General features: G+C 44.7%; 2 protein-coding genes across 4 annotated transcripts in view; both read right to left on the reverse strand.

Annotated features, from left to right (window-relative positions):
- Positions 1–436: 436 nt before the first annotated feature.
- Positions 437–22,845, reverse strand: myh9a (myosin, heavy chain 9a, non-muscle). Its single transcript, XM_076294558.1, has 41 exons — positions 22,690–22,845; positions 17,849–18,180; positions 17,342–17,498; positions 16,787–16,814; positions 16,359–16,452; positions 15,698–15,718; positions 14,128–14,220; positions 13,968–14,031; positions 13,704–13,802; positions 13,383–13,526; positions 13,195–13,290; positions 12,824–13,095; positions 12,476–12,649; positions 12,126–12,299; positions 11,260–11,374; positions 10,910–11,097; positions 10,701–10,822; positions 10,507–10,576; positions 10,194–10,354; positions 9,989–10,097; positions 9,728–9,859; positions 9,226–9,432; positions 8,676–8,813; positions 8,341–8,464; positions 7,985–8,156; positions 7,505–7,717; positions 7,206–7,350; positions 6,762–6,968; positions 6,530–6,634; positions 6,057–6,209; positions 5,689–5,937; positions 5,268–5,480; positions 4,894–5,106; positions 3,690–3,851; positions 3,442–3,570; positions 3,132–3,220; positions 2,827–2,950; positions 2,516–2,724; positions 2,179–2,287; positions 1,883–2,055; positions 437–1,398 (listed from the first exon to the last, which is right to left on the reverse strand). The coding sequence occupies exons 2-41, from the start codon at positions 18,173–18,175 to the stop codon at positions 1,287–1,289; spliced, it is 5,886 nt and encodes a 1,961-aa protein (XP_076150673.1). The 5' UTR covers positions 18,176–18,180; positions 22,690–22,845; the 3' UTR covers positions 437–1,286.
- Positions 22,846–25,931: 3,086 nt separating this feature from the next.
- Positions 25,932–27,713, reverse strand: part of plppr2b (phospholipid phosphatase related 2b) — a 41,091-nt gene continuing 39,309 nt past the window's right edge. For all 3 annotated transcript variants that reach the window (XM_076294569.1, XM_076294578.1, XM_076294586.1), the window contains one exon: positions 25,932–27,701. In XM_076294569.1, coding sequence (XP_076150684.1) covers positions 27,593–27,701 — 109 coding nt within the window. In that variant the 3' untranslated portion in view covers positions 25,932–27,592. The remainder of the gene's footprint in view (positions 27,702–27,713) is intronic.

Here is a 27,713-nt window from a genome sequence, read left to right on the forward strand (position 1 = left end):
CCGGTTTCTTTGCCGTCTAGTGTCTATGGTTTCTGCAGAAGTGTGGCTAGAATTTTCGAACACAGAGCCCTCTACTGGTAAATTCTTCGTTGTACATTTCCTTCCCTCATGGACAAAGTTATTGTGCTCCGCATTAAGTTCACCCTTTCTTTTACTGTCTATGAGTTCACCCAGGTTAGCTCCGCATTCAAAGTCCAAAGTGGGTAAGACAGCAATTCTAATGTGAAATTATAAATCTATACACGATACTTCCAACGTGCACACATCTACAGCAAGTTTCTCTGAGGGGAGAGGAATACAAGTGGTACAATTTTCTAGGCCGTGTCTAATTGAAATGGCACATCTCAGTCAGGCTTAAATTTCATAAGACTTATGATGAATGGTATCAAAATCCAATATGTGTGTTGAATTGTTGAATAATGGAATACCCTTCAAGCAAGTTATACCATAAACTTTATTGAAATGCAAATAAACATTAAATGGACCAACAGTAGATACAATGTATTGGTTACAGTAAGCAAACTATAAATGTTTAAAATGGATTAATTGCAAGCATACATTTATATTTAACCCCTAGTGGCATCATCACCCAAATATCTTTAACAGAAAGACAAAAACGCAAGGGAAAAAATGAGCCCGTTCAGAAATGGAGATTGTTTTTAAGGCGGTACAAGACAGCAGTTCCCACCTTAAACAGCATTAACAAATATGACCATTTCAGTGTGAACTGTTGATTTTGGTGAGACTTTGTAAACAGCATTTTGTAATTTATTAAGTCTTCAAAAAAACGTGTACAGTAAGATTCAGTTGCAACAAGCCTCTAAAAACAAGAGGTAGAAAGACAACTGTGGTAAGCTGTAGAAGTGGTAACATCCCAAGAGAACTAAATGTGCACAGGAATGTAGGTACTTTAAAGGTATTCAAGTAAAGTAGAAAAAAATACTGATTAAAAAAAACAAAACAGAAAGAGCTAAAAGTGAATAAACTGCAGTTATTTGAATAAATCTCTTATATGTTAATTTCACCAAAATCCTGAGTGCTTATATGTTCCATTTATAAACATTGTGTATTGCTTGTGTATAAACATTGTGTATTGCTGTTCACTGGTCTTTACACTGCACGTAAGTCAAGACATGATTACATGTAAAAGCAGGTCCCAGATGGCATTTTCATTTCAAGCACGTGACAATTAAGGCGGGAGCGTAAGATTGGATAGGTGAGGTAAGCAATTCCAATCATCTGAGCAGTGGTGGGGGTGAGGGGTGGCGGGCGGGTGAGGGTGGTGCTCACTCCGGTGTGGGCTCAGGGTTCTCACTCTTCACCTCCGTCTCGTCATCGCTGCCATCCATGCCTGTACGACCAACAAGCCTTCTCACATTGACAGAGTAGTCCCCACGCCTGGAAGCAAACACAGTGGATTTTAATTGGATATACTTACTCATGCAATAACATAATACAAGTATGATAGCTTTGTCAAGTCAAACCATACTGTAACTAGTAGCTACTCTCAGGCCAAAATACATTGGACATGGACGAATATACAATTTGAAGATAGGTGACCGTATATCTTGTCAACCAATTCAGATAACACAATATTCTACATGTCACCCACTGAAGCAAGTTGTGGAATGGACACAATGCAGTCATGTGCCCTACAGAATAGAATTAAAAAAAACATAATTTGACTGTAGCGTGATGCAACACAAAATCATCTAAGGTCAGTGTAGATAAAACGTTGACCGCTTGGGACCTCTCCACTTCATGATATACTGTTCATAAACTCAAGCCTAGTAAACTCAACACCTTGACCACTCTTTTGCCTTTGGGTGGAGTTGGACTCAGAGTTGGGGGTATAGGTACACTTCAATATTCCAAGACATACCGGAGTTTGCCCTTTAGAGAGCTGACTTCACGGTTCATGAGGTCTGCAGACTCCGTGGCTTCGTCCAGTTCTCTTTGCAGCTTTCTGCGGAAGGCATTGGCTCGTGTCGACTCCTCCTCGGCCTCCTCAAGCTGTCTCTTCAGCTGGCGCATGCGGACATTCAGCTTTTCGGCCTAAAGGATGAAGGCCAACAAGAGGTTCTCAGTGAACTGCAACATGCATATATGCAGGCCTCAAGGAACAGTTATTGCAAAGCTAACGTTTCATTTATACCCTAGCCATGCCAGAGTGCTGACCTGATCTTTGTGTTGGTCTGTGTTGCGTCTCTCATCATCAATCTGTAAAATGGCTTCCTTCAGCCTCTTCTCTGTGCGCCGCACCAGTTTAGAGGCCTGCTGTCTTTCTCTGGAGTTGGGAGGGGGAAAAAAGAAACCATTGACATAAACAAACAACATTACTCCATAAACTATTGTGCTACACAAAGCATGTCAGTCCTCAAAAATCATGCCCTCAACATCAGTTCACAGAGAGTTTCAAAAGTTTCACACTATTGATCGTCTCCCCCTTTAATGCATCAGCTCAAAACGCACACACACACGTACCTTGTGTCACTTGGAGTCCAAGTGATCTTACCTAGTTTCAGTGTCCAGCTGCTCTTCAAGCGCCGCGATCTTGGCCTCCAGGGAGGTGATGGTGGACTTGTATTTGGACCTGACCGTGTCCTCCATCTCCTGTAGTTTCAGTTTCAGCTCCTTGTTCTGGCGGTCCATTTGGGAGCGTGAGCCCTCCAGGACCTGGCAGTTACTGCGCTCTGCTGAGAGCTCGGTGGTCAGCTGGTCGCACTGTGGAGAACAGGGGCCGTGAGTACACATCACTAGCAGACTACATCTTCTAACTAGAAATACTTCAACTTGTGCTGATCAAAAACCATTCCATCTTCTGACCTGCAGATTGGCCTTCCTCATTCGATCGTTGACCAGCTCATTGTTAAGGTTCTCCTCCTCCAGCTCTTCCTCAAGCTGGGCAATGCGGGCTTCCAGCTTCCTCTTCTCATCATTCAGCTGAGAGCTGCCAACAGGAGAGGAGAATGTCAGCGCGCCACACACACACACACACACACACACACACACACACACACACACACACACACACACACACACACACACACACACACACACACACACACACACACACACACACACACACACACACACACACACACACACACACACACACACACGTCTCTCACTTCTTGCTAGTCTGGTTGGTGATCTCATCCTGCAGCTCATCTCGCTCAGTCTGCATCTGTCTCCTGGCCCGTTCAGCTGTGGCGAGATCCTAAGGAGAGAGGGGGAAATGAACATTTCAAATCCAACACATCAACATCATACTATGAACAATTACATGTGAACACATGAATTCTGGTTATTCATACATTATTTAACTTACTTGTAGCTTTACTATGTATACACCATTCTTGATTGCTTTTCAGATAAACACATTTGAATAACTGGGGTTCAGGACTAATAGTAAATGCAGATAGTTGGAAGACTACAAACCTCTTGGAACTGAAAGTTCTCAGCCTCCATGCTTTTGATCTTGCGCTCGTTCTCTTTGGCCTCGTTGAGGGCTTCATCCCTGGACATCCGCATCTCGTCAAACTCCCGCAACTGGTCCTTCATTTGGGCCTGGAGGGGTTAGAGGGCAGACACGGGTGTTAAGTAGGCACCACACTGGCTAGTGAGCACACATGCCCTTGTAGCACGAGGCCCAGATGTCGAACTTTGAGCTTTGTAGTGCTCCTTACCTGCAGCTTCCTGAGGAGTTTCTGGGCCTCGTCTCGAGCCCTGTTGGCCATGTCGATTTGAGCCTCCAGGTCGGACAGGTCGAGCTCCATCTTCTTGCGGGCAGCCATGGCCAGAGTGCGCTGCTTGCGCTCGTCCTCCAGCTCCAGTTCCATCTCCTTCACCTGGAGGTGCACGGGAGAGGGGTTCAACGTTATGCCTGTTTATTCTGCAACATCCTCACACACACAAAACACAACACTATGTTTTTGGACTATATGGTACACTGGTATCACATAAGGGATAAATCAAGGCCTGCATTCCAAATTATTTCAATATTCAATTGTGCTCATACGTTTAAATACCCTGGTGAAATATTGGCCAGTTTTTAGAAAATATGACTGATCATGCAAAAAACCCCTCTGCTGGTGAAGCCATTGATCACATAATCTTATGTGCTGTATTTAAATAATAGTGATAACTGAAATCACCCAAATGGTCATTACTCTGCCAATGCCACAAAACAGCATGCTTACAATATGAAAACCAGCACCTAGACAAATATCAAAAGGAACAAAGTCATTTAGAGTGATGGGACCGAAATTGAACTGTGTGGTCACGTTTGGAGAAGAGTCAAGGGTCAATGCCTATGACAAAAGTGCACCATCCCTGCTGTGTAACAGAGGTGAATCTCTGATGTTTTAGGGGGGTGTGAGCTACAAAGGGAATTTTAGGGATTTTTTTCAAAATTGTTGGCTAGATGAATGCAGTCTGGGGAGCTCTCAAACAAGCAGTTCATGCGAGACAACCCAAGAATGTACGGGACCTGGAGGCTTTTTGTCAAGAAGAATGGACATCTCTACCATCTGAGAACATAAAAAGGTACACATCCACAACGATATCAATCCATCCTTGAAAGCCATCCTTGATGCTAAAGGAGACAATACCCAGTATTAAGAAATAAGGGTATGTAAACATTTGAACGGAGATATCATTGTCATTTTTGTTTAATGATTGCACTATTCTGTGATGCCTTCTGGTTTAATTTAAATCCCATAAAAAAAAGTTAAGTGTTTGGCCACTTGTGTTCGTTCACTCATGTTTCCTCAAAGAATGGTACACATTTTACAAATTCTGCCAGGGTATGTGAACTTAACTGGATAAAAACACTATTGCCACTGGATGGAATTGCTGCACAGCGTTTGACTACCAGTACCACACACACACCTGTTTCATCAGCTGCTTCCTCTTGTCCTCTCCCATCTCGTCTCTGCCCAGCAGGTCCCGGTCAAACTGGGCCTTCATGGCCTGCATGTTGACCTCCAGGCGCAGCTTGGCATCCTCTGTGAGCTGCAACTCATCCTCCAGCTCCTCCACCTGAGTCTTCATCTCCAGAAGCTGCTGCTCCATCGATCTCTTGGCACGCTCCAGCTCATGGATCTTCAGAGAAGGGGGGGGGGGGGGGCAGTTGCGTGAAAATCCCCTTCCAAATCTACCATCCCTTACTCGTAAATGATTGTAGCATTACGGAATAAAATGTGCTATGGCGAATACTGAAATATAGATACAAAATGATCTGACGTGATGGGACGTAGCCTTACACTCTTGCCAACATCGTCCTTTGAGGACACCAAGTTCTCCATCTCAGCTTTGAGCATCTTGTTGGCACGGTCGAGGTCGTCCTTCTGGTCGGTCATGGTCTCCAGCTCCCGGGTGAGGGTCAGCGCCCGGGACTCCTTCTCGCGAGCCTCAGCCTCGGCTCGGTCGCGCTCCTCAGCATACTTACTGGAGATGGTCTTCTCCTCTGCCAGCATCTACACAGGAATAAGGCATCTTCTACATTCTGTGCGACATCAAGACTGCTGATGCCTGGAGGGCATTCAGCTATTAACAACAAACTATTGACAATTGTCTGTAGCAAGATCTGGGATAAGGAATAGTGAAGTGAGTTTCAGAACAGAGCCATGTCGTTTATTTCTACACCGGTTGTCTACCACTGAGGGTCTAGCCACTGAAACATACCTGGTCAAACTTCCTCTGCTTCTTCTCCAGGTTGGTGACGATCTGGCGCAGGTGGTCCTGGTCCACTAGCATGTCGTCCAGCTCCTGCTGCAGCCGGGTCCTGGTCTTCTCCAGCTTGTCGTAGGCCGAGTTCTTCTCATCCATCTGCAGCATGATGGCTTCCATCTCGCGATGCAGGCGCTTCTTGCTCTCCTCCGCACCCTCCAAGGACAGAGCCTCCTGCTCCACCTTCTTCTTCACCTCAGCCATCTACAGGAGGGGACCGGTGGAGTGGAGGGGGAAAACAAGGAGAAGTAGCAGTACCAGATTAGTGTGATGGCAGGAGAGGTCTGTGTCTGTGTCTGTGTGGCTCCAGCTCCTTGACTCACCTGGGCCTGTGCGGTGTGCAGCTGCTTCTCCACGTTCTTCTTGGCCTCCTCCTCTTCCTCAAGCATCTCCCGCAGGTTGCTCTGCTCGTCCTCCAGCTGCCTCAGCTTGGAGGACAGAGACAGTTTCTGTCGTGTCTCCTCTTCAAGGAGCTCCTGGAGTGTCACAAGAGGACGAGACAGAGGAAAGGAAACATTGTAGAATATCAGGTGTTGTAGAAGACAAATGGACTGAATCAGAGGCAAATCATGTATATAAAACATGGTGTACTCAAAATTGAGCAAATTAAAGTACTGACAGTTACAGATTACAGGTTTTAATCAGTCAGATCAGACAGAACGGGTCTGTTAAACTTGATCCATGTTCTTGGACCAATTTTGCAATAATGTTAATTGAACAAAAATCAACAGTCGCCTCCAGTTATATATGAATGCAAGTAAATGGCCATGTGGAGTGTTTGTGGTTCATGCAGTACCTGCACATCCTGAAGCTGGGACTCCAAAGAAGAACAGTCCTTGGAGGCTTTAATGGACTTACTCTCCACTTCAGTCAGTGAGCTGTTTACATGCTCCAACTCAGCCTAGGAAGATTTGGGGTGGGGGGGATTAATGGCATAGAAAGGATGAGGATGGTGTATAAGGAGATTTCTACAGACATACGTAACTGGTATCCTTTGTGTCTCTGAATGAACACATCTGTCTGCTCACCTGCATCTTGGCCACCCTGCTGGCCAGCTCTTGCCTCTGCTTCTCGCTCTCCGTGTGTTTAATTTGGAGCTCTTGCACCTGGGACTCGGCCTTCTTCCTGCGGTGCTCCGAGTCGTTCTTGCCGTCAGACAGAGACTTCAGCTCGATCTGCAGCTCATTGCGCTCACTCTCCAGGGACTGCTTCATTTTCTCCATTGACACCTTGTTCTGTTGGAGTGAGGACAACAGGGAGTCATATTTATAGTGTTGCTCGGCATGTTGACCAATTTCATACATGCTTTGTTGAATGACTGAAATTGGTTAGAAAAACACACATATGAAGTGTCTACTGTGTGAGTGGAGTAGCCCTGATGTCAAAGTGCTGATTATGTTAGCACTGCTTGTGGTAACTGGTTAACAAGTCACAGCATACATGGTGGTTGCCGTTTGCCAGCCAGTGCTCACCCGTTTAGCCTGTTCGAGCTGTTCGTTGAGCTCTTCGAATGCCTGGTTGTGCTTCTGGCGCACTTCAGCCAGCATCAGCTCATGGGACTTGGCCTCATCCTCCAGAGTCTTCTTGAGCTCAGTTACCTCAGACTCTCGCTTAGCTCTGAAACGTAGATAGAAATAAATGGTAGTGGTGCAAAGAACCACCGGCACACTCTAGAACGCTGATGTGTGTATTCAGAATATCCATGAGCCACTTTAAGTTGATCGATTTGTATAAATATTGAACGCAGCGTACAAGATCCTGATCAGGTTACCTGAGCTCCTGCTGGGCAACAGTGGTGTCCAGCGTGTCCTCCAGCTCGGTCTTGAGGGCCTCCAGCTCCTCGGCCAGGTCGCGCCTGTGTTTCTCGGCCTTGCCACGCGCCCCCTTCTCCAGCTCCAGGTCCTCCTGCAGCTCAGACAGCTGAGCCTCCAGCTCCCGGATCTTCTTCTGTGCAGAGTTCTTCAGGGCAGCCTCCTCCTCAATCCTGGAGAGGGAGAGGGAGAGGGAGAGGGAGAGGGAGAGGGAGAGGGAGAGGGAGAGGGAGAGAGAGAGAGAAAGCAATCAAATCAGATGAACATGTGTGTGGAGCACAAATACTTCTGGCATCCTCCTCAAATAAATAACCCAAACAACACAATTCAACAAGTAGTTTTATTTTATAGGTGGAAAAAAATTATTATTTCAAAGTTCAAGTGCTTTACAGGTAGAAAGGGGGGGGGGGGGGGGTGACCCCCCTGTGTCAATGACTCACCTGGCTAAAGCGGCCAGAAGCTCCTCCTCCTTCTTGGCCAGCTGAGCGCGGAGTTCGGCGATCTGGGCATGCAGCTCAGCGAGCTGGTCGCTGAGCTCATGGGAGTCGCCCTCCAGCTTGCGCCGGTTCTTCTCCAGCTCCTGCCGCTGCTTCTCCTCCTTACGCAGGCGGTCTGGCAAACAAGAGTTACGCACACAGGACAGCCCACAGTTACGCACACAGGACAGCCCACAGTTACGCACACAGGACAGCCCACAGTTACGCACACAGGACAGCCCACAGTTACGCACACAGGACTCACAAGTTACAATACCCAACAGGCCACCATCTTCACAAATCTTCCCAGCTCAGCTCACCTTCCAAGTCGGTGAGCATGGCCTCGTGTTTGTTCTTGAGCTTCTGCAGACTCTTGGACTTCTCCTCCTCTTCTGCCAGGATGGCCGTGAACTCAGAGATCCTCTCCTCCATCTGTTTCTTCTCCTGACAACACGAAGTGCACACACAGGGGTTAGGCATTTGACAATTGCAATCAATCACGCAAGATTACTGGTACTGGTAGTGATTACTGGTAGTCTTTTTAGAAGAATTATACCTAAAAATGGTAGCCGATCCATTTTCATGTATCAAAATTGAAAAGCATTCAATCATTCCATTCCATAGCCATCGGAGTACCTAGACATTTTTGACCAACCTTGTTGAGCTTGTTGTTTTGATCGTCCAGCAGCATGACATCCTCTTCAATCTTCTTCAGCTTGGCGTCCATGGTGACCTTCTCCAGCTGCAGCTTCTGCCTGGCGGCCTCCTCCTGGTCCAGCTGCTGCTCCAGCTCCTGCAGGTCAGCGACAGAAAGGGGAGGGAGAGTGAGATGGACATCTCTGGTACCTGCACAACTCCTCAGCCATCTCCAAAAACAGCCATCCTCTTGAACATTACCATCTAATGAGAGTCCTTAGCAATAATCTGAGGAATTCTGATGGATCAGGGGAAGAGTGATTTAGACAGCTCTCACCCTTTCCCTTCAGAGAGTAATGCACTGGAGGTCAAAAAATGCTGGGCGATGACAAATAACTCATTGCATATAGACATGACGTTAAAGTCATGCAAGTGTAATACTGGTTATATGTACAGTATATAACTTTATACCGTTTACCAAGAAAGCAAATACAGGAAAACATCTGAGCCATCCTCTCTACAGAATCATTCACACATCAATCTGACTGTTAAACATCAGTCCAACTGACCGAGATGTTCTGCTGCATCTTCTTCTTCTCAGATTGCATCTGGGCAACGTGCTCCTCCTCCTCCTCCACACGAGACTCGAGGTCGTGGAGGATCCCCTCCAGCTCCTGCTGCCTGGCCGTCAGGCGCCCCCGCACCTCCTCAGCCTCTGCACAGAGCTCCATCTCGGCCTGCAGCTGCTCCTGCAGGGCCAGCTTCTCAGACATCAGCTGCAGGGAGAGACGACCAGGGGATGATGGATTAGAGCAAGGCACGTTAAAGTTGAAATGAACAAACCGGAATATCATCTATGGCTCGTCATTTTTATATCTACAGTAGCTTCTCCATACAGGGAAACGCAGTCCTACACTAAAAGAAAACTACAGAAACTCTTTGACTAGGTTTAATTCATGTATGGGAAACTGGTCGATCAGATGAAGTTTGACACAAGCCTCATCCATATTTAATAAACACTCCCCTCAGTGCAGGGTGATGTAGTGGACAGTAGTGGATGGAGTGCTGTACCTGCTGCTGCTTGCTCTCAAAGTCCTGGAGCTGCTGCTCGGCCTGCAGCTGCATCTCCTTGACCTTGACCAGCTCCTCCTCTTTGGCAAACATCTCCTCCTCCTGCCTGGTGACCTGCAGCAGCGGCTTCACCTGCAAGGTGACCAGGGAGCCAAGAGTCTTAATACGTCATACGTCTTACCTTCTCACACTTCACCACAGAGAGAGAGAACTTTTAAAACAAAGAAAGTTTAAAACAAAGAAATGCTGACTGGACGTCACCTTGGTGAAGAGTCTCCACCACTGCCAGTTCTTGAGTTTGAGGTAGGCGGAACAGTTCCTCTGGATCACCCTCATAGCAGTTAGCTGCTGCTGCCTCTTAGCAAAAGCTCTGATGGAGAAATGTTCAGGTTATTAATAAAATAAAACACACATTTTTAAATGTAAACAGTGAATTTCTAACCAGCACTACATAGTTCCTGCGTACTTGCGTGCAACATAGCCCCTGCACCAGGCCTGGAAGCTGATGATGACATCGGTGATCTTCAGGTCCCGCTCTTCCTCCAGGTGGGCCAGGACTCCAGCACGGAAGAACACTTTGCTCTGGCCGATCCTAAAGAGGTTGGGGTCCAGCTCCAGGGCTTTGACCTGACAGACAAGAATGGAGACACCAGAAGATGTAAACAAGCGAAGGCAGTAAGTATGTCCTTAAATACTGGTCAGAAAAAAAAAAAATTATCGATAAAAATCAATAAATAAATAAATAAATAAATAAATAAATAAATAAAAACAGGCCTCACCATGAGGACACAAGCTTGTTTGCCATCCATGAACCCTTTGGGAATTGCACTGGGAGTGAGGATCTCATACCTGGAAGTGAGAGGATCAGAACAGGTCAGAATACCGAAAATGCTTCTGCCTTGGGGAGTGCTCAATCTGTGAGAGAGGGGTGTGATGGTACAAGAGGAGCAGTAGTAAGGGGACTAAACCCTACCTCTGTCTGAACTCCTGGAAGACGATTCGATTGGGGAAACCCTGTCTGCAAATACGGATGCCCTCCAAGACACCGTTGCACCTCAACTGATCCAAGACCAGCCCAGGCTCCAGTTTACCAGCCTGAGTGAAACAGTTAACATCAGGATTATCATTTTAAATAAATCACCCCGTCGTTTTCAGACTTTGCCATTTTACTGAAATTCACACCTTCTTCTCGTGGTTGGGGATGATACAGCGGACAAAGTTGGGGTTGGTGTTCCTCAGAGTGGTCATCAGGTTGCCGAGCTGCTCCTTATAAAGCTGGCCAACAGTGCGGAACATACCCTTACGTGTCTTGAAGGCCCCAGGCATAGAGTCCATTCCAGCCACTTTATCAAGTCCAACAATACGATCCACTGCAACGTAGGAGATAAAAAAGAAAAGATCAACCCCCCCACTCTTGGTCACAGTAACCTTCAATCATGACAAAGACGTTTTCATTTATTTGATTTGAAACCCTTACCTAACTACAAGCACAGTGCATTTTTTAATTCTAACTCCTGAATGTCCATACTCACCATCTTTCCACAGTTCAGACACAAACTTGTCAGAGGACTGGTTGAGCAGAGACACCACATTGTCATTCAGAGGATCCATGTTCTTCATCAGCCACTCTTTTGCTTTATAGTCCACCTTAAAAACAAAGGAATAGGATTAAACACTTGGTCTTAAAGGCCCCCTACATTTTAACCATTCAAACAGGAAATTAGGACTGGAAACACTTGAAATTCCTTACACCAAACAACTTTGAAAAGATTTGGGAAAAATTCTTGAAAGATTTTCTTGAAAGTCTTTCGAGTAAAGCTTGAATGGGGGGCATTAGTTAGAAGACTACAATCTTTAAAGAATCTTTCCCAAATCTTCTCAAAGTTGTTTGGTGTAAGGTGAATAGAAAAGTGATTCGCTAGGGTGGATTCACTTGCAATTAGCATAAGGTATACAGTGATTCAGGTGCAAATGAGTTTGCAAGCACAATTTTACGACCTGCCCTATGCCCTTTGTACTGCCCTGCCCCAACACTGCCCTGACGACTTTTCTGTTTCGAGTCCTACAGCTATTCACAATTCTTCCTTTGATCCATTTGTAATTCACACAACTCAGTGGATGGAAACACAGATGTGAGGTGTGATTTTATTTAGCCAAAATTTCATAAATACACTTAAAATACGCAAATGAGCTGAATGGAAACCCTTGGACACTTGATAGTTGCCACTTTTTTCATGCATCATTATTACACAAGCAATCACATATTTTTCTCTAAGGTTTTATATATAGGTCTGTGCGTAATGCATAGATCACTGTAATGCAAGAACCGAAGGCTGCTGCAGCACAATGTTGAATGTGGAAATAACATTTGTATGTGGAATGCTAGAACAGTAGGTACCCTTCCAGCATAGTGAGTAACACAGAAGTCCGCATCATCCTTCAGCTTCTTCGGCTTGTGGAACTTGGGGTGGTCACCCAACTCCTGACACACCTTATCCACAAATGTCTTGTCTGTGGCTTTGGGGAACCAGCACTCCTCGTCCAGCAGGGCCAAGATACCTGGAGGACCAGACTAGAGGGGAAGACACTGAATGAGCAACTGTACAGTGCACAGAAAGCTTAGATAAGGCTGAGAGCATTTATCAAGAATCCAAAAAGAGGAAGAGAGTATGAAAACAGAGAGGAGGAAGTGTTTATGCAGAAGGAGAATGGGTTTGGTTGATCAGTATCAACGCTGTGATGACGTACAGGCCTCTCGATGAGGTCAATGCAGGGCTGCAGATCCAGGCCGAAGTCGATGAAGCTCCACTCGATGCCCTCCCTCTGGTACTCTTCCTGCTCCAGGATGAACATGGTGTGGTTGAACAGCTGCTGAAGCTTCTCGTTGGTGAAGTTAATGCAGAGTTGCTCGAAGGAGTTTAGCTGTAAAAGAGGGGCGAGATAGAGCAAAGTCGAAAATGAACTTCCACAAAATAAAGTCGACCAATAACCACCATAATCAAAATGAAATAGGGAACCAGACACTTTTTTGGTAGTGCATGGTTATCACCAGCAACCATGAAGGTCAAAAACATAAAAGCCTTGTGCTTTCCATACCTCAAAGATCTCAAATCCAGCAATGTCAAGGATCCCGATGAAAGAGGCCCCCTGGCGTTTGGTCTTGTCCAGGGCTTTGTTGATGCGCATGACCAGCCAGCGGAACATCCGCTCATAGGTGGCCTTGGCCAGGGCCTCGATGGCGAACTCGGCCTGCTCCTGCGTCTGAGCCTTCTGCACGTAGTCACGGCCCACCTTGATGCGGGGTGATAGGATGGCACGGCTGAAGTCCGTCACATTGATGCCAAAGAGGTGGCAAACCTTCTGTGCAGCTAAGGGAAAGATGGGAGCATTTAAGAGAAGTATTAGAAGAATAAATAAACCTTGGAACCGTATGGAATTGTTTTACTCATTGTATTAAATGAAATTACCAGTATCATCAGGCATGGAAGCCTGGTCAGAGTTGCGCTCCTTTTTGAAGGACATATTACCCAGCTGTAGGACAGCAGACACCACCTTCATCAGACCTTGGGGAGGGAGGCATACCAGTTCAACATTACAGCAGGCCACACACACACACACACACACACACACGCACGTCTGAAGGGCACTAGCTCACCTGTCTGTTCCTCCTCTGGAACGCTCATGATCTTGAAGGCTTCAACAGTCTCCACAAACATGTCCCTGTCCTGCTGGCCTGGGATCGTCACGTTGCCGTTGGACAAGAAGCGGTACTTGCTGTGGTCCTCTAGACACAACTCAGCTATAAAGAAAATTAATCAAATATAAAGACGCGAATCAAACACGGCACCTTTTTCCTTTAAATAATTTTGATTGATATTTGTACTCATTACTGCATGACATTATGCTCATTATGCTAATTGATGTGACACCAATCACCATTATGACTGTACTACTTGGGGGTTCCACAAAGACTTACTGCGATGTTTATCCCCTGCCCCGGCCAGCATGTAGTAGAAGAAATGGAATGACCTTTCCTCTTTGGCTTGTCTAATGGCACGAGATTTCTCAAGAAGATCTAGTCAGGATCATTAGTTAAGGAAAGACAAAACTTCAAATGATATTCACTAATAAAGCTACAACTACTGTAAAATACAGGTAATTTTATTGCAGTTTCACTGCAGCTCAAACACTAAAAATGCTGGCCCAAAAAGACATAGAAGTATGAACTCATAAAGGATACAAGTTTCAATATTGGCCCCAACAATATAGCCATTCACATCAAAGTTGATCCTGATGAACTTCCCCTGTGAAACAGAAAAATGATTCAAGTGAGAATTTAATTTTAGTTGAAAAAGCCTTATTTTAGCAATTACTTAAAATACATGAGGAAATAATCTTACAAATCTAGAGGAATTGTCGTTCTTGACCGTCTTGGCGTTACCAAAGGCCTCCAGGATGGGGTTGGCCTGCAGCAGCTGCTTCTCCAGCTCTCCCTATTTAGAGAACAAGAGTTTGCACATACTGTATTTAGCATGGATACTAGCCTGGGTGAACCCAGAGGAACCTGTTAGCAAATTTGAATTTGGTCTGCAGGTCTGTCTGGAGACAAACCTAGGAACCAATCACAACCACTTATCCAGCATTGAGCAGGCTTTAAACGATAAGACAGAAGTAGCAGTTAGCAGCGCTGTTAAACTCAACCAATCGGCTGTGCTGGTGACCAGTATTATACAATATGGTCATGTATTTTCTTCAGAGCCGAGTAAACTGCATTTAAAACCTTTGTTTACTAGAAAGATGTGTTTGCTAGACTTCCAAAAAGACTAGGTAAGCGTGTTCCATTTTAAGTTAAATTTCAATGCTAGTCACGTCCCTTGGAAATCGGAAGTGAATGAAGGGTTTCCAGACCCATTTCAATCTTAATTGAGAATTGAGAGGCAGTCTGGTCTTAGCCAGGCTACATGGATACTGTTGTAGAATGTACAGTGTGTTTGTTTGTTTGTTTGATTTAAGGCCATTTCAGCAACTAAGGCTATTTAATGGCCAGAGCATTGTGTGTTATAGAAGCACTAAGACTATTTAATGGCCAGAGCATTGTGTGTTATAGAAGCTTAAATAGTAGAATGTACAGTGTCAAATATGATTTACAAGACGGGCTGCTCTTTCTAACTTTACCACCAGAATCTAACAAAAGCATTGAGCGTCTTCCTCTCTGGAACAGGAAATAGGTTAGGAGAACAAGCCTGCCTCGGCTTGCCGAGTATGTTCATTATACAGATATGACGCTTGTTGGTTTAAAGGTCACAGTTGTCAAGCAGATCTGAGTGATTACACAGTGTGTTTTGCTGTAGCTTGTATCAGATCAAATGAGGCTTTAAACTACAAAAGATATGGGGGGGGGGGGGGGGGGGGGAAGCACAGCAGTCATAGGGCACTTGTGCCACACCCACACACCTTGTGTTAGTGGTGGCAAAGTGAAACAGTTCTTAAAGCTTAAGTTCAAGATTATGCTGCAAGACAGAAGCAGAGGACCACAAGCACATATTCCATCCCCTTCTCCATAGACACAGATCCCCCCCAACAAGGGAGTACAGCAGAGAAGTCATAGAGAGGTTCCACAACTCAGTACCAAGCACAATTACAGGGCAATCAAAGAGACACAAAAGAGCTTGCTAGCTGGAAATGTTTTCTTTTTCTCTTGTGAATACCAATTTCAGTGCATAACATGAACAGGTAAATGAGCCATAAATAATAAGAAATATATTACATGAAGGCAGTTAGTGGGGACGAGCAAGAAGCCAGAGTCTAGACAAACTTGTGTTTGTGACGGCACAGAGAGCACAGAACCTGCTGCAGTTATCAGGGTAACAAGCAGTAGAGGAGTTAGCAGAAGTTAGCGGATGTTAGCAAGCCGTTTGGTTTTAAGGAAGTGCCCAAACTGAGGAACCTGGGCGGAGGAAGGCAACTCACATGAGACAGGACCGCACTGCTCTGCAAAGGAGACAGAAACAGAGAAACAACGTCAACCACTAGGTAGTGATGTAACTTGACCGCTCTGATGGGTGAGTCATCCCCCCCCCTGCTAGGCAACACGGCTTTCATTGTGCACTCTGACAAGTGCATGATAGAACATATCCTCCTGCTGGAGAGAGGGTTTCACTAGAAAAATATTTATTTACATACATCTGGTTCTTTAAAGGGTATGCACACAGGCACCAACACAGGCACACACACACAGGCACCCACACAGTCACACACACACAGGCACACACACAGGCACACACACAGGCACACACACACACAGGCACACACACACACAGGCACACACACACACAGGCACACACACACACACAGGCACACACAGACACAGGCACACACACACACAGGGAGAACAGGCCTGGGCTTGAAAGGAATGCCTGCAGCACCCCTTGCAAGAAACACAAGACCAAATAGAGGAACGAACGATCTGTGGCAAGTCCACAAGAGGGAGGACCGTGGGTGAAGACCCAGGAATAACAGAAGCCAAGATGGGCTCAGGTGAAGCAGGTGGTAGACGTTCATGGAGACGTTCAAGTGAAAGGGATAAACATGTTCTAAAGGGAAATTATTCTAGAAGGCTCAGTGGACTGACCGGGTCTTTCTTGATCTTGAATGATGATGCAACATGAGCCAGGTACTGTATGACCTTCTTTGTGTTCTCAGTCTTTCCAGCACCGGACTCACCCCTGATAGAGACAGAGAGAATAGAGATGAGGGGAAAAAAAAACTAATTTGCCCAGTTTGCATTTCCCACATTCTATCATGAAATGACAGACATGCTGCATGAGAACTGAGCTGCCTATGAAGTGACATCTCTTTCCTGTGTGACTATTTTTACAAGTGTGCAAAAACTGTCAGTATAGATACAGCAGTTGGACTAGTCCCAGCAGTTGTTTATTGGCCAAACTGTCCTTGAACATATACTGAGACTGCACTTCATAAACTCACAAGACACTTCTCCCACCCCCATATCCAAAAATGATTCCTAGTCAATCAAAGTTCAGTTTGCCTTGAACTTACGTGCACAGGATGGACTGGTCCTCACGATCTGAGGGAAAGAAGGACAGTAAAGGTTAATAATCATTAGAATAATCCATAAACATGGGTTGTTCATCTAAAATGCCTCAGTTAAAGTAAAAGTCTCAGTTAATTTTACATGGTATAATATAAATGAATGAAATATATACAATGAGAGAATATAGGTAGACTAAAATATGGTCTTACTTAAATAAACCTTTCATGAGACAGAAAGTTGATTTATCATTTGACATTTGGCTTAATATGGGCTATGATTTCATTACTAAAGCTATCAATCATGACTCCTAATGATTCTCTGTAATGACTCATTTAGCACCAGCTCAAGTTCAAATAACCACATGGCTGGATTAGTAAGTGAAGTGTGTACTGTAGGTGGAACACATTAACCTTTTATGGACTTTCCATTCTCCCCTCTTCGCACTCTTGTGGGTTAGATGGAATGCAACTATGTGCGACAAGTACGAGAGGCACCACTACTGTCCGCATCTTTGCAGGGGTGTGTGTGTGTTCACGTGTTTGTATACAGTATATGCTCACCCTGCATCATGCTCCTGTAGGCCGTATCTGTGATGGCATAGATGTGAGGTGGCATCTCGTGCCTCTTCTTGCCCTTGTACATGTCCACAATCTCCTCAGAGTAGATGGGGTAGTGCTTGTAGGGGTTGATCACCACACAGAAAAGCCCTGAGTATGTCTGAGGACAGAGACAATGATGAGCCCTTTATTCTGGTCAGAGCAATGGTATTCCGGTCAACATTCTCAAAAACAAACTAGCACTAGGTATTCTGGATAATGTATCATCAACTGCTGTGTGCGGTCATTAATTTTTTTGGTTTGTTTTTTTACATACAAAACCAAAAGGACTCGACATTACAACACAGCCCTGAGCAGCATTACACTATTTTGTCAGATAGCAGAAGTGTCGACTAATGCGTTAAGATGACAGGAAATCCCAAATTTAAAAAAGTTGCAATGTTGATGACTGGTTGAGCCATGTGTATGTATGCTCGGTGTTCAGCTGGCCACCTTGTGCGTCATACTCACGTAGATGAGGCCGGAGTAGTATCGGTCCTTGAGGTTGTGCAGCACAGAGGCCTCATTGAGACAGGTGAGCTCAGCCATGTCCTCCACCTTGCTGAATTTAGGTGGGTTCATCTTCTGGATGTCATCCTTGTTCACCTTGATCTTCTTGCCCGAGTCTGCGAGCTCCACGACACACTCGTCCCCCTTCTCCTCCTTGATGGAGCCCGCCTCGAAGCCCGTCCTCTCCGATGGCACCCATACCAGCTTCTTGGAAGCCCAGTCGGCCTGGTCCAGGGGGTTGTTGATCGAGTTGCGGTCGACGTAAAGAAACTTCTCTGCACTCGACATGGTTGCTATAAGGAGTGGAGAGGGACTGTCGTTAGAGGACTCTTCTAGATTTGTACCCACGTTACCCATAGCGTTACCCAGCATGAGTCTCTGGACACTTTTACAGGGGTGCCACTGGGTCTGAGGTCTGGGTCTGAGGCCTTTCAACACACCTGTCAGCCATTACTCATTTTCCTTGACTGGCTACACCTGGTTTAACCTTCAATTACCTCAATACATGGGCAGCCTTTCGGAGTGATTGGTTAAAGCTACAGTATTTCATTACTTGCAAGCGTCACTCAAATCACTTAATCTAAACTCTTGTCATATCATTAGTATACCGTCTATTGTAGAAAACAACTCAATTTATGAATTTATGGTATGAACACACAAAAAAACCTAAAAAATTGGGAATCGTGTACTAACGATTTACAAGCTGGAATGAAATCTTCTCCTGAGAAGATATTCCTCTCATTCCTCTCATCAGTCATGTTTGCACCAGTTGTATGTGTACGAGTAGAAAAGCAACCATGTGGAAAAGGGTGCTGGTGTTAAAATGTTTAAAAGCAGTTTGGCCTCAGGTGATCTACTAGTCAGAGGGTCACACCTCTGCATGAGCACATGATATCTCCAGCATCAGGTCACCTGGACCCCCAGGGGCCCTCAACCAAACCCAACACAGACTCTTCTCCACAGGTTATCCCCACCTCCTCTCCTCTGGTTATCCCCACCTCCTCTCCTCTCCTCTGGTTATCCCCACCTCATCCCCACCTCCTCTCCACTCCTCTGGTTATCCCCACATCACATCAAGGAGTGCATACCAGTTTGAGCCAGTAATTATTCAAGGAATTCCACACATGGCCAATCCTCACTCCAGGTCTGTGCTTTCACCTCTGCCCCTTTTCAGTCTCTCTCAAAAACGTAAATTCTTGGTAACGTTAAATCTTGATAGCGTTAATGATTTTCTTGCTTTGTTTGTTATGTGATACTATTTCAGATTGCACAATACCAGTTTTGTTGATTATTTGTTGATTTGTATTGTCTGACTGGATGATAAGATCATTTCTGATGAACCTACACAAATGAAAGACTTCATTTACATTGATTTATTGAAAATTGAAATATCCATAGTAGCTTTCCATATTTCTGGCCTAGTCTAAGTAAGTTTAGTAAGTCTAAGCCAGAGTAATCTTAGATTTTAACTGCTTGGCCAAAGCAGTAGTCTCCGCTGGGGGAAGACGGTGGAGTCACGCACTCCTTTGAAGTGGAGCAGAAAACACAACTGGAGGCAGGAATGCAGGAGCAAGTTTGGACAAAGCAGCAAATTTCATTATGTGCCACACCCTACGCTCAGAAGCCAGCACTACCCAAACCAAACAGCCTCCTTATCCAATCCCCTTCAGACAGCCTGCACTGTTAAAAATGGTAAAGTCTGCACAATTGTAGGCCTATAGGCTAATAGTTAAAGGCTAAGAATATTTAAAAAAAAAATAGAATAATCGATTTGAATCACAATAATGAAAAAGGCCATTGACCTATATTTTTAAACCAACCGTATAGATTCTTTGCATTTTGTCAACAGCTTAGCATAGGGGACAGAGAACCCACCTTATCGTTTAAACCAGGTGTGTGGACATACAAGTCCAAATATAAAATAGTACATGCATTTATGAACTAGCTTTAACATGAATGTGTTTCCAACTGCAACTTTTAACATGGCAGTGTGGCAGTGTGTGTTCTTTGGGAGTATGCGAGTGAGAAATAGAGGAGCTCCAATCTCCTTTCTCAGTTGGTGGGGCATGACTCACTCACTCATCCCTCCCTCATCCTTATCTGGGGCAGATTACTCCAGGTTGCCTATCTACTCACCATAATGACTCAGACTAAGCTAATCAATCTCAGATAGCTGTGGAGGATCTCTCTCTCTCCATCCATACTGCTTCAACAATCTTAAGCCTGAGAGTGAATGATCTGCTCACCCTTAATGGCTGGTACTGCTGAACACAAACACCAACTTTGGCTCGCCGCTGACACACATACAGCTGCTTCTCTGCTCTTCAAAGGCAGAGGCCACATTACAGACATCTCCAATTCCTCCCTAACCCTACACCCCACCCCAAACCCCGCCCTTAATGCTTCTGTTCTAGTTCTAACCACTGCTCATCCGACCCAGTCACATCCGCCTGTGTAGCCAACCCCATCAGACCTCAATAGACAATACTGACCTTCTTATGACTAGCGAGAGGAACACAGAGAAGTAAATCAACAGTCAAGTTAATCATCAAATTCTTTAGTCCAGTATAAACTGTACCAATGAAGGGAAAAAAGGTTATCCGTCCCAGTGATTCCTAACTATTGTTGGTGTTTCCTACAGCTGTTTGTGCCAGTGCTCCTGGTGAACGCTAGCAGTGGGGCAAGTGAGAGTGCATCAGAGAGGGATAAAGGGATTAGGCAGGGGGGGGGGGGGGCATCAGCGCCTGCCTCTAAGTTTATTAAGGACTCAGACACAGGCCCTGTGAACAAGTGAGGACAAACCAAGGGGAGGAGACTAACAAATACAGAAACCATCAAAATACTGGGCCATGGGGAAAGTACCTAACAAAAGGTAAATGCAGTGGTGAAACAAACGTGTTTCTGAACACCTCATCTCAGGGCCTTATTGGGTGACACGATGCATCCTGTGCTGCTACTGCTCTGCTGGTGTGTGAGTACTTAGTGAGGAAGTTTCAGCAAGTCAGACCACAACCAACAACTGACTGACAACTCCGCATTCTCTGATCATGGCAGGCAATACTGTGCTGAAATTCACATGACACAACCCTGCAGTAAACTGATGAGCCAACATCCAGATCACTAGGAGAGGATGTTACTTCATAAGATTAAGCTATTGACTCACCCTCTGCTGAATACATGCAAATTCCTCTTTGGTGTGAGCATATCTTATCTTGACTACTTCAGCTCACCAACAACTTCACCAATACAGAAAGTCAAGAAAACTAAACTAGCATATGATGGGAGTATTTCTGTACAGTAACCAAATGTAACACAATCCATCCCACTCTACTCTTAAGCTTATTGTGCAAAGACTGTTGTCTACATGTATAAGCACACAAAATACATGCCAAACCTAGAAGCTTATTTGGAGGCCAACATAATACATACCTTATCAGGTGGACAAGTTAAAACAGTGCAGTAGGATTAAGCGTGTCTGAGGGAATAAAACCAAGGGATGGAGGACACCCTCTTATACAACATCCATGAACAGTAGAGCAGCTCTGGCTACAAACAGCTAAGTCACTCGTTTACCGCACTCCTCCTTATCACTCCCTCTCTCTGTTGGTCCGTCCGTCCGTCTGTCTGTCCGTCCCTGGCACGCTCTCATCTATTCTCTCCTGCTGCTGGCTGTCATTCAATCCCTGCTCTAAACCCAGCTGCCAACTGAACAGGCAAGAGCTGACTCCTAGAGCGGTGCAGGATCAGGGTCTTAATGTTCGCACATGCTCCAGAGATAAACACACACACACACACACACACACCCAACACAACACCACCTCCCTGCCCACTTCAACACCACTGGAGTGACACAACAAGAAATACCAAGAATTCCCAATGTCAGCCTATTACAAGCTACATTTGCTGCTCAAGTTGTCTTGGACAAAAAAAAAACAAAACAAAAAAAACAGCGGGTTAGGTTCTTTCCATAGACAGTGGTTCCTTCATGCACAATGATGCGACTTCCTTTGTGGAGAGAACTGAAAGGTTGGCGTGTGAGTGAGAGAGTGCAGTGCGAGAGAGTCAGTTAGAACTGCAGGGCAGATGCAAGTCAAGAGTGTGCACATAATGACACATCAAACCCCATCAACGTCAAGCAACCTTAAAATGTTTTGGGCCATCATTAATTACAGTTCACTATTGAGACACGCAAAATACAGGTAAGAACAAAAGGGCTGAGCGTGTGCCCATCATGCCTTTCGCTTAAAGCAGGTGCATCCGCATGAAGTTGCATTGGCAGCATTCGAATGGCTTGATTGGCCAACATCATGATAGGACTTGATAAGGAATGCAATGGCAGCCGCGGTGTGGCGTCATGCTAAGAACCAAAGACACCAGCGGAGGGCGAGGCGTATGAAGTCAGGAAACACACCACTAAATTGGATACAATTGAAGTTACCTCGTTCAGGCAGGCTATAAACATACACTAGGTTACGATAGTCTTTAGTTTCACATGAAACTCTTCGAAACGCGGTCTAGGATCTTCCATCTCGTTGCTAACTTAAGGTAGTTCCTTAACGTAAATGAACATAAACTAGCGGTGCTAATTACATGGATGCTTGGTTCCACTTCAGTTTATTAAAACCTTTCAAACATATCTGATACATTTCTTGACACTGGGCTGCCCAGTCAGGGAGTAGGCCTAACATTTTACCTTCACGAATAGGCTACAGCCTAGCCAAAAGTCGAAGTATACTGCACAGGTTGCAGCGGAACTCGGACGGACTTGTATGAAGTCCAACAGGTACAACTTGACCACTCACCTGTTAGGTTGCAGGCGCTCGAAGGGTGTCCGTGTTGCAAGAAGACAGCTCCCTTAATGCTGCATGTAACTTCCTTGTCAAGTTACCGCGTGTTTCGGTCCGCTTCCTTCTATAGTAATGTTTGCTTGTCTTCCTCTTTTCACCCTTTCCTCTCTGTCCGCTCACCCTGTCATGTCGCTCAGCTGTACGGGCGTGGTTACTGAGGATGTGCGCTGTGATACGCCCACTTTTAGGGCTGTATTTTGGCGTCGGTGTCAATCAGACTCGAGCAAGCACACATTTTCTCAGAACTTGCTAGCTAAATTTCTTGCTGGTCCCTCCTCTGATTTCATGCAGGTATTCTCGACCATGCTTCAAAACAAGGCTATCGTTCTGGCTTCGGTGATCGAAATAAATTAAGCATAGCCTATTTAAATAGGCCTATAGTCATACTATTGGCATAAGCCTACTTCTAAAACCACACCAATGACACTATTGTTGTGCTTGTTTTATTTGCTGTCATTCAGTCTAACGAGAAAGCCTCCAAAATAGGAAGGCAAAGAGAAGAACAGACATTCTTAGGAATGTGGTTTAGAGCTGTCTGTACCTGCAGACATCAGTGATTTCCACGAAAGGGATGAGGGAACGAAGGGGGGTGAGGAGTAAGTGATGCAGAGTAGGAAATAAGAAGAGAGAGAAATACCATTTTTATGCTGAATAAATACATGTAGTTTACTGTCACAGTGCCAATGACTTTTGTCAACGAGACTTTTGTCAACAACTACTTGCCACTTTTTCACTTGATGAATCTACTGACATTTTTTTTTAAAAGAATTTAAGTATTTCACAGGTGATGACAAAGGGAGATTGTGGGGAATGCTGTGAAACGTCTCCCATGGAAATGATTTGGCCCATGGCTTGGATCTCTCAAGTCGGGTGTTATCAGTTTCAAAAGTCACATTGTTCAACTTACATTCTTACAGATGGCACAATGCCTGCTGCTCACACCAGAGATGCAGAGATACAAGTGCACAGACAGCATGGATTCCAGCAAGATTACGAGGATGATACAGAACTACAGAATTTGGTGGAGGATACAGGCGGACAAGTCTGATCAAAACAGATAGGCGCTGTTTGCTTTCCCTCAGGTGGGTCCTTTCTGCCTTATACGGTCATGGAGAGAGAGGTGGAGGTGTGGTCCATTGTTTGGCAGAGCTGGTGTAAGGTTACTACTCCTCATACTATCCCCAATCCCACTTTTCTCTTTGTCCCCCCCCCCCTCCTTTAACTAGTTCGGTCAGACTCTGTGTAACATCTGTGTAAGAAGATGAAATGATAGTGGAGAAAGCAAGACTTGTCACAACAAGGCCAGTTACCTTCAGTGAGGGGAAAGTAAAAGCTGATTTAAGAGATTCAAAGCACTAATTTTAGTTTTGAAATGTTTTATAACCCAGTGCTGTAATTCAATCCCTAAGTGAGTGCTTCCTTAAGTACCTTGCACTACCTGAGAACAAGCTATGATACACAAAAAAGTGACCAAGCCTGTCTTACCTCTGTTTTACAAGTTCTATATTTGCAATACAACACACCATAGATATTTGCCTTTGTCATTCACACACCTAAGGCACTCTTGATTCTCCAACTTGTGTTTTTCTGTCACCAGAGGGCAAGTTTGGCAACCAGGTAGAGACAGTGACGTAAGAGCTCATCTGTGGAGTCTGTGTATAGCTGAAAGGGGGAACAGTGATAACAAGGGAAAAGAGTTGATCAGTGTCCTGAATTGTTTTCACACTGCAACACTGCATTGGTTGACACAATTCGAGGATCATAAATTAATTTCTTCGGCTACATAAAAAAAGTTAGTAAGAGAAGTTTCCTTCCTCAGAGGTAAGATAAGTCTAAATGACCCATGGGGTACTCTTTCACAAGAGTTGTGAAATGCACCTAGCTTGTCATGGCTTGTCATATTAAGCAATTCAGTATTTCACTGCTGAAAGTGTTACATTCGTACCAAGCACAAAACCTTTTCAGAGGTATATCGGCAAAACATAGCCAGGTGCAATATGATACTATTGTCAACTTGTGAATTACAAGTCAGTCCTCTAGTTGTCCTTTCACTGTTCGTGTGTTATACTCTGTAAATAAGAGACACATAGAGGCTCAGACTGAACCATAAACCATCAACACTGCTTCAGGTACATAGAGGGGAGGGATGTCATTGTGATTGGCTGTTGAGCGAAAATATCAACAACCTTTTGTGAAACCAGGAACAAATTGTGGACTGTGTCTCTAACAATTGTGCTGCTACTGTCTCTGTGATGACCTCTGTGCCACCTTGAGATTATATAGGGTCACTGTGTTGATAGTGTGACATATTTCTAGAGAATAATTTTAACTTTCAGTGGAGATCTATTGGAAATGTTCTGTAGACTCTTCTGTAGGTTCCTGACGCTGGCCCCACAATATTTTTCACATTAAAGAATGCGAAGGCTGGCAGTTGATGAAAATACTGTAATTTATGTCGTATTGCCAAAATGTAGATTTAGGACTTCCAAGTCAGTCATGGGAAAGGACAGCAGAAGCTGTTTTCTACTAAATGTTGCAAAAGAGTACGGAAGCATGCATTATCTACTTAGTCCCTCTCTTCCCTCTTCAGTGTAGTTCCTTCCTTTCATGCCTTTGTGTTTCCGGAACCGAGTGACTGTCAACATAAATTGACTGACAAGCCACAAGCCGATTCTCAGGGTGTGGCTACATATGTTTTATTGTAACGAATTGTGGAGTCCTTTGTAATGACAGGTATTTAATTATTAAGTATTATTGTTGTCACATCAATACCTTGGAGATGAAAAGGACTTAAAACTCCCGGTAGTAATCACTTTTTGTGTGAAGGCACACAACTAAAGCTTGTTGTCAAACCTTTTCCACTAGGTGGCAGTATACTCATAAACTAGTCCTGCAAGGGTACAACAACATCTGAACCCTTTCTATTTAGACAGGTTTATTTAGCTATTTTCATCTGAAGACACAAGGCTGTATGCTGAGTTAAGCAGAGGCCCTGGGGTCATATCAATGCTTCTGTCTGCAATGCTTAGTGTAAACACTATGAATTTGTTGAATGTATGATTATGCTGGTCCCTCTGTGCTCATGAAACAGCTCAGTTCAACTTCTCACATTCCACTGCACCGGCATTATGTAAATGTATATTAAATTCACTGTGGGATTTTTTTTTACATGGCCCATAAGCGTTGTATCCATAAAATAGCCATTTATTTGAAAAAGAAATGTATTTACAAACTTTTACAAACATTACAGTGTGGAGAGGGTGAGAGGCAGGGGATTGTAGCCTTGTGTGGTAAAATGGCCCCCTGTCCTCTTCTGCCTCCTCTAATGGACCTTTGAGTGACACACACACTAGACTGATGAAAGTATCAAACAAATTATACAGGTTCATAAGTAGAAAGTGTGTATGTGGGGGTAGGAGAATACCCTGATGAACTTCGATGGATAAAAGAAAGAGAAGGAGGTGTGTGAAAGTAAAAGCATTGAGCAACTGGCCAAGACAACAAAAGTGTAAGGGTTCTCCTTTCTGTGCAGATGGATGTGATGTGGTTATAGATGTGGTTTGGAGATCAGTGTCACACAAAGGAGGTGAGCTGCAGAGGGGCGAGACATGACATGACGAGAGCAGAGCAGAGCGCCGGCCCACGCTACACCACAGGCTGTCTCAAAAAGGGAAGCGTTAAACAAGAAAAGACATTTGCTCAAACTAACATCAGCATAAAACGTCCATGCCAAGTGAGGTCTGTGAACACGGTAAAAAAAACAGACGTATCATAGCTATCAAGGAATGAAACAATTACATCAATAGGAGAATAAAACAATTAACCAAGTTTGCGATGAGTTTGTATACAGAACAGGGAAAATGTCTTTCAGTGTTTGTGTATATGAATGTGCTTGTGCATGCCTACTATGTTACTACTGGTCATACCAGTCCATTACATCCATCTAATTCAGGATTTCCCATAATACTTATCCAGCGTCTTGTCTATACGGTATTGACACTTGAATGGTCTGGTTTGGAATGTTGGATGGAGCTACAGGTGCCATGAACGAGGGGCATCTGAATACTAACAGGAAAGCGATACTCTGACAAAACACACACACACAAAAAAACAAGAAAACAACCTACTCAACCTTATTTAAATCATGTAAAGATACCACAGTGTCTCTGCTATACAACTCTACCTATAGTGTAATAGTTGTTTTCTGGTTTGAATAAAATCAAGAAAAACAGTCTGAGTTTGCTGTTTCCATACTGTCCATGTAATGTTCTTAGCCGTTGTTTCTTTAGCCATTTCCACAGGCAAAGGTGACATTGGCAACAGTAAAACAGGAAGAGTCCATTAGCAGTGCTCTGTCTTTTCTCAGTTTTGGACCCCGTATGTTGTTGTTTTGGACCCCGTATGTTGTTGTTTTGGACCCCGTATGTTGTTGTTTTCGTTTCAGCTTTGTGTGCCGTGCTCATTGTATTTTCCATGTGCAGTATTCAAAACGAATAAAACCTTAAATGCTTTTTAGTAGAAGTTGCACTTTGGCTGGAGTTCATTCCATAGTCTGGCGACTTCTTTTCCTTTTTCACGTAAGAAGAAAAATCCAAGAGGGAAGGACATAAGGGAGTGAAATGGAGGACAAGGTGAAGGGGACGAATATAATACAAATTTCAACTGTATTGCTGTAAGAATATTTTAAAGTCCAGACGGGCGTAGATATGATATGTGTGTGTGATGTGGGGGAGTGTGTGTGTGTGTGTGTGTGAGATGGGAGGGGATTCTGTCTAGACCTGAGTTGAGTAGGAGCGGAGCAGGGGGGGTCGGCCACGGGGGTGTGCGGCACACAGGGGGGCGCGGTCAGAGGGCAGGTCTAGACTGCGCTGGAGATGCAGCGACGCGAGTGCAGAAGGACGTCGGGAGGGGCGGGGCACAGGAAAGGCTGATGGTCATGTGATCTCAGTATAGGGACCCCGTCGAGCCTGTGAAGAGGG

The sequence above is a fragment of the Alosa pseudoharengus genome, unplaced genomic scaffold (genome assembly GCF_046254945.1).
Source record: "Alosa pseudoharengus isolate Yale_2024_CS ecotype anadromous, Long Island Sound unplaced genomic scaffold, YU_APseudo_1.1 YU_APseudo_1.1_scf_1, whole genome shotgun sequence".
In the NCBI taxonomy this organism is placed as follows: domain Eukaryota; kingdom Metazoa; phylum Chordata; class Actinopteri; order Clupeiformes; family Clupeidae; genus Alosa; species Alosa pseudoharengus.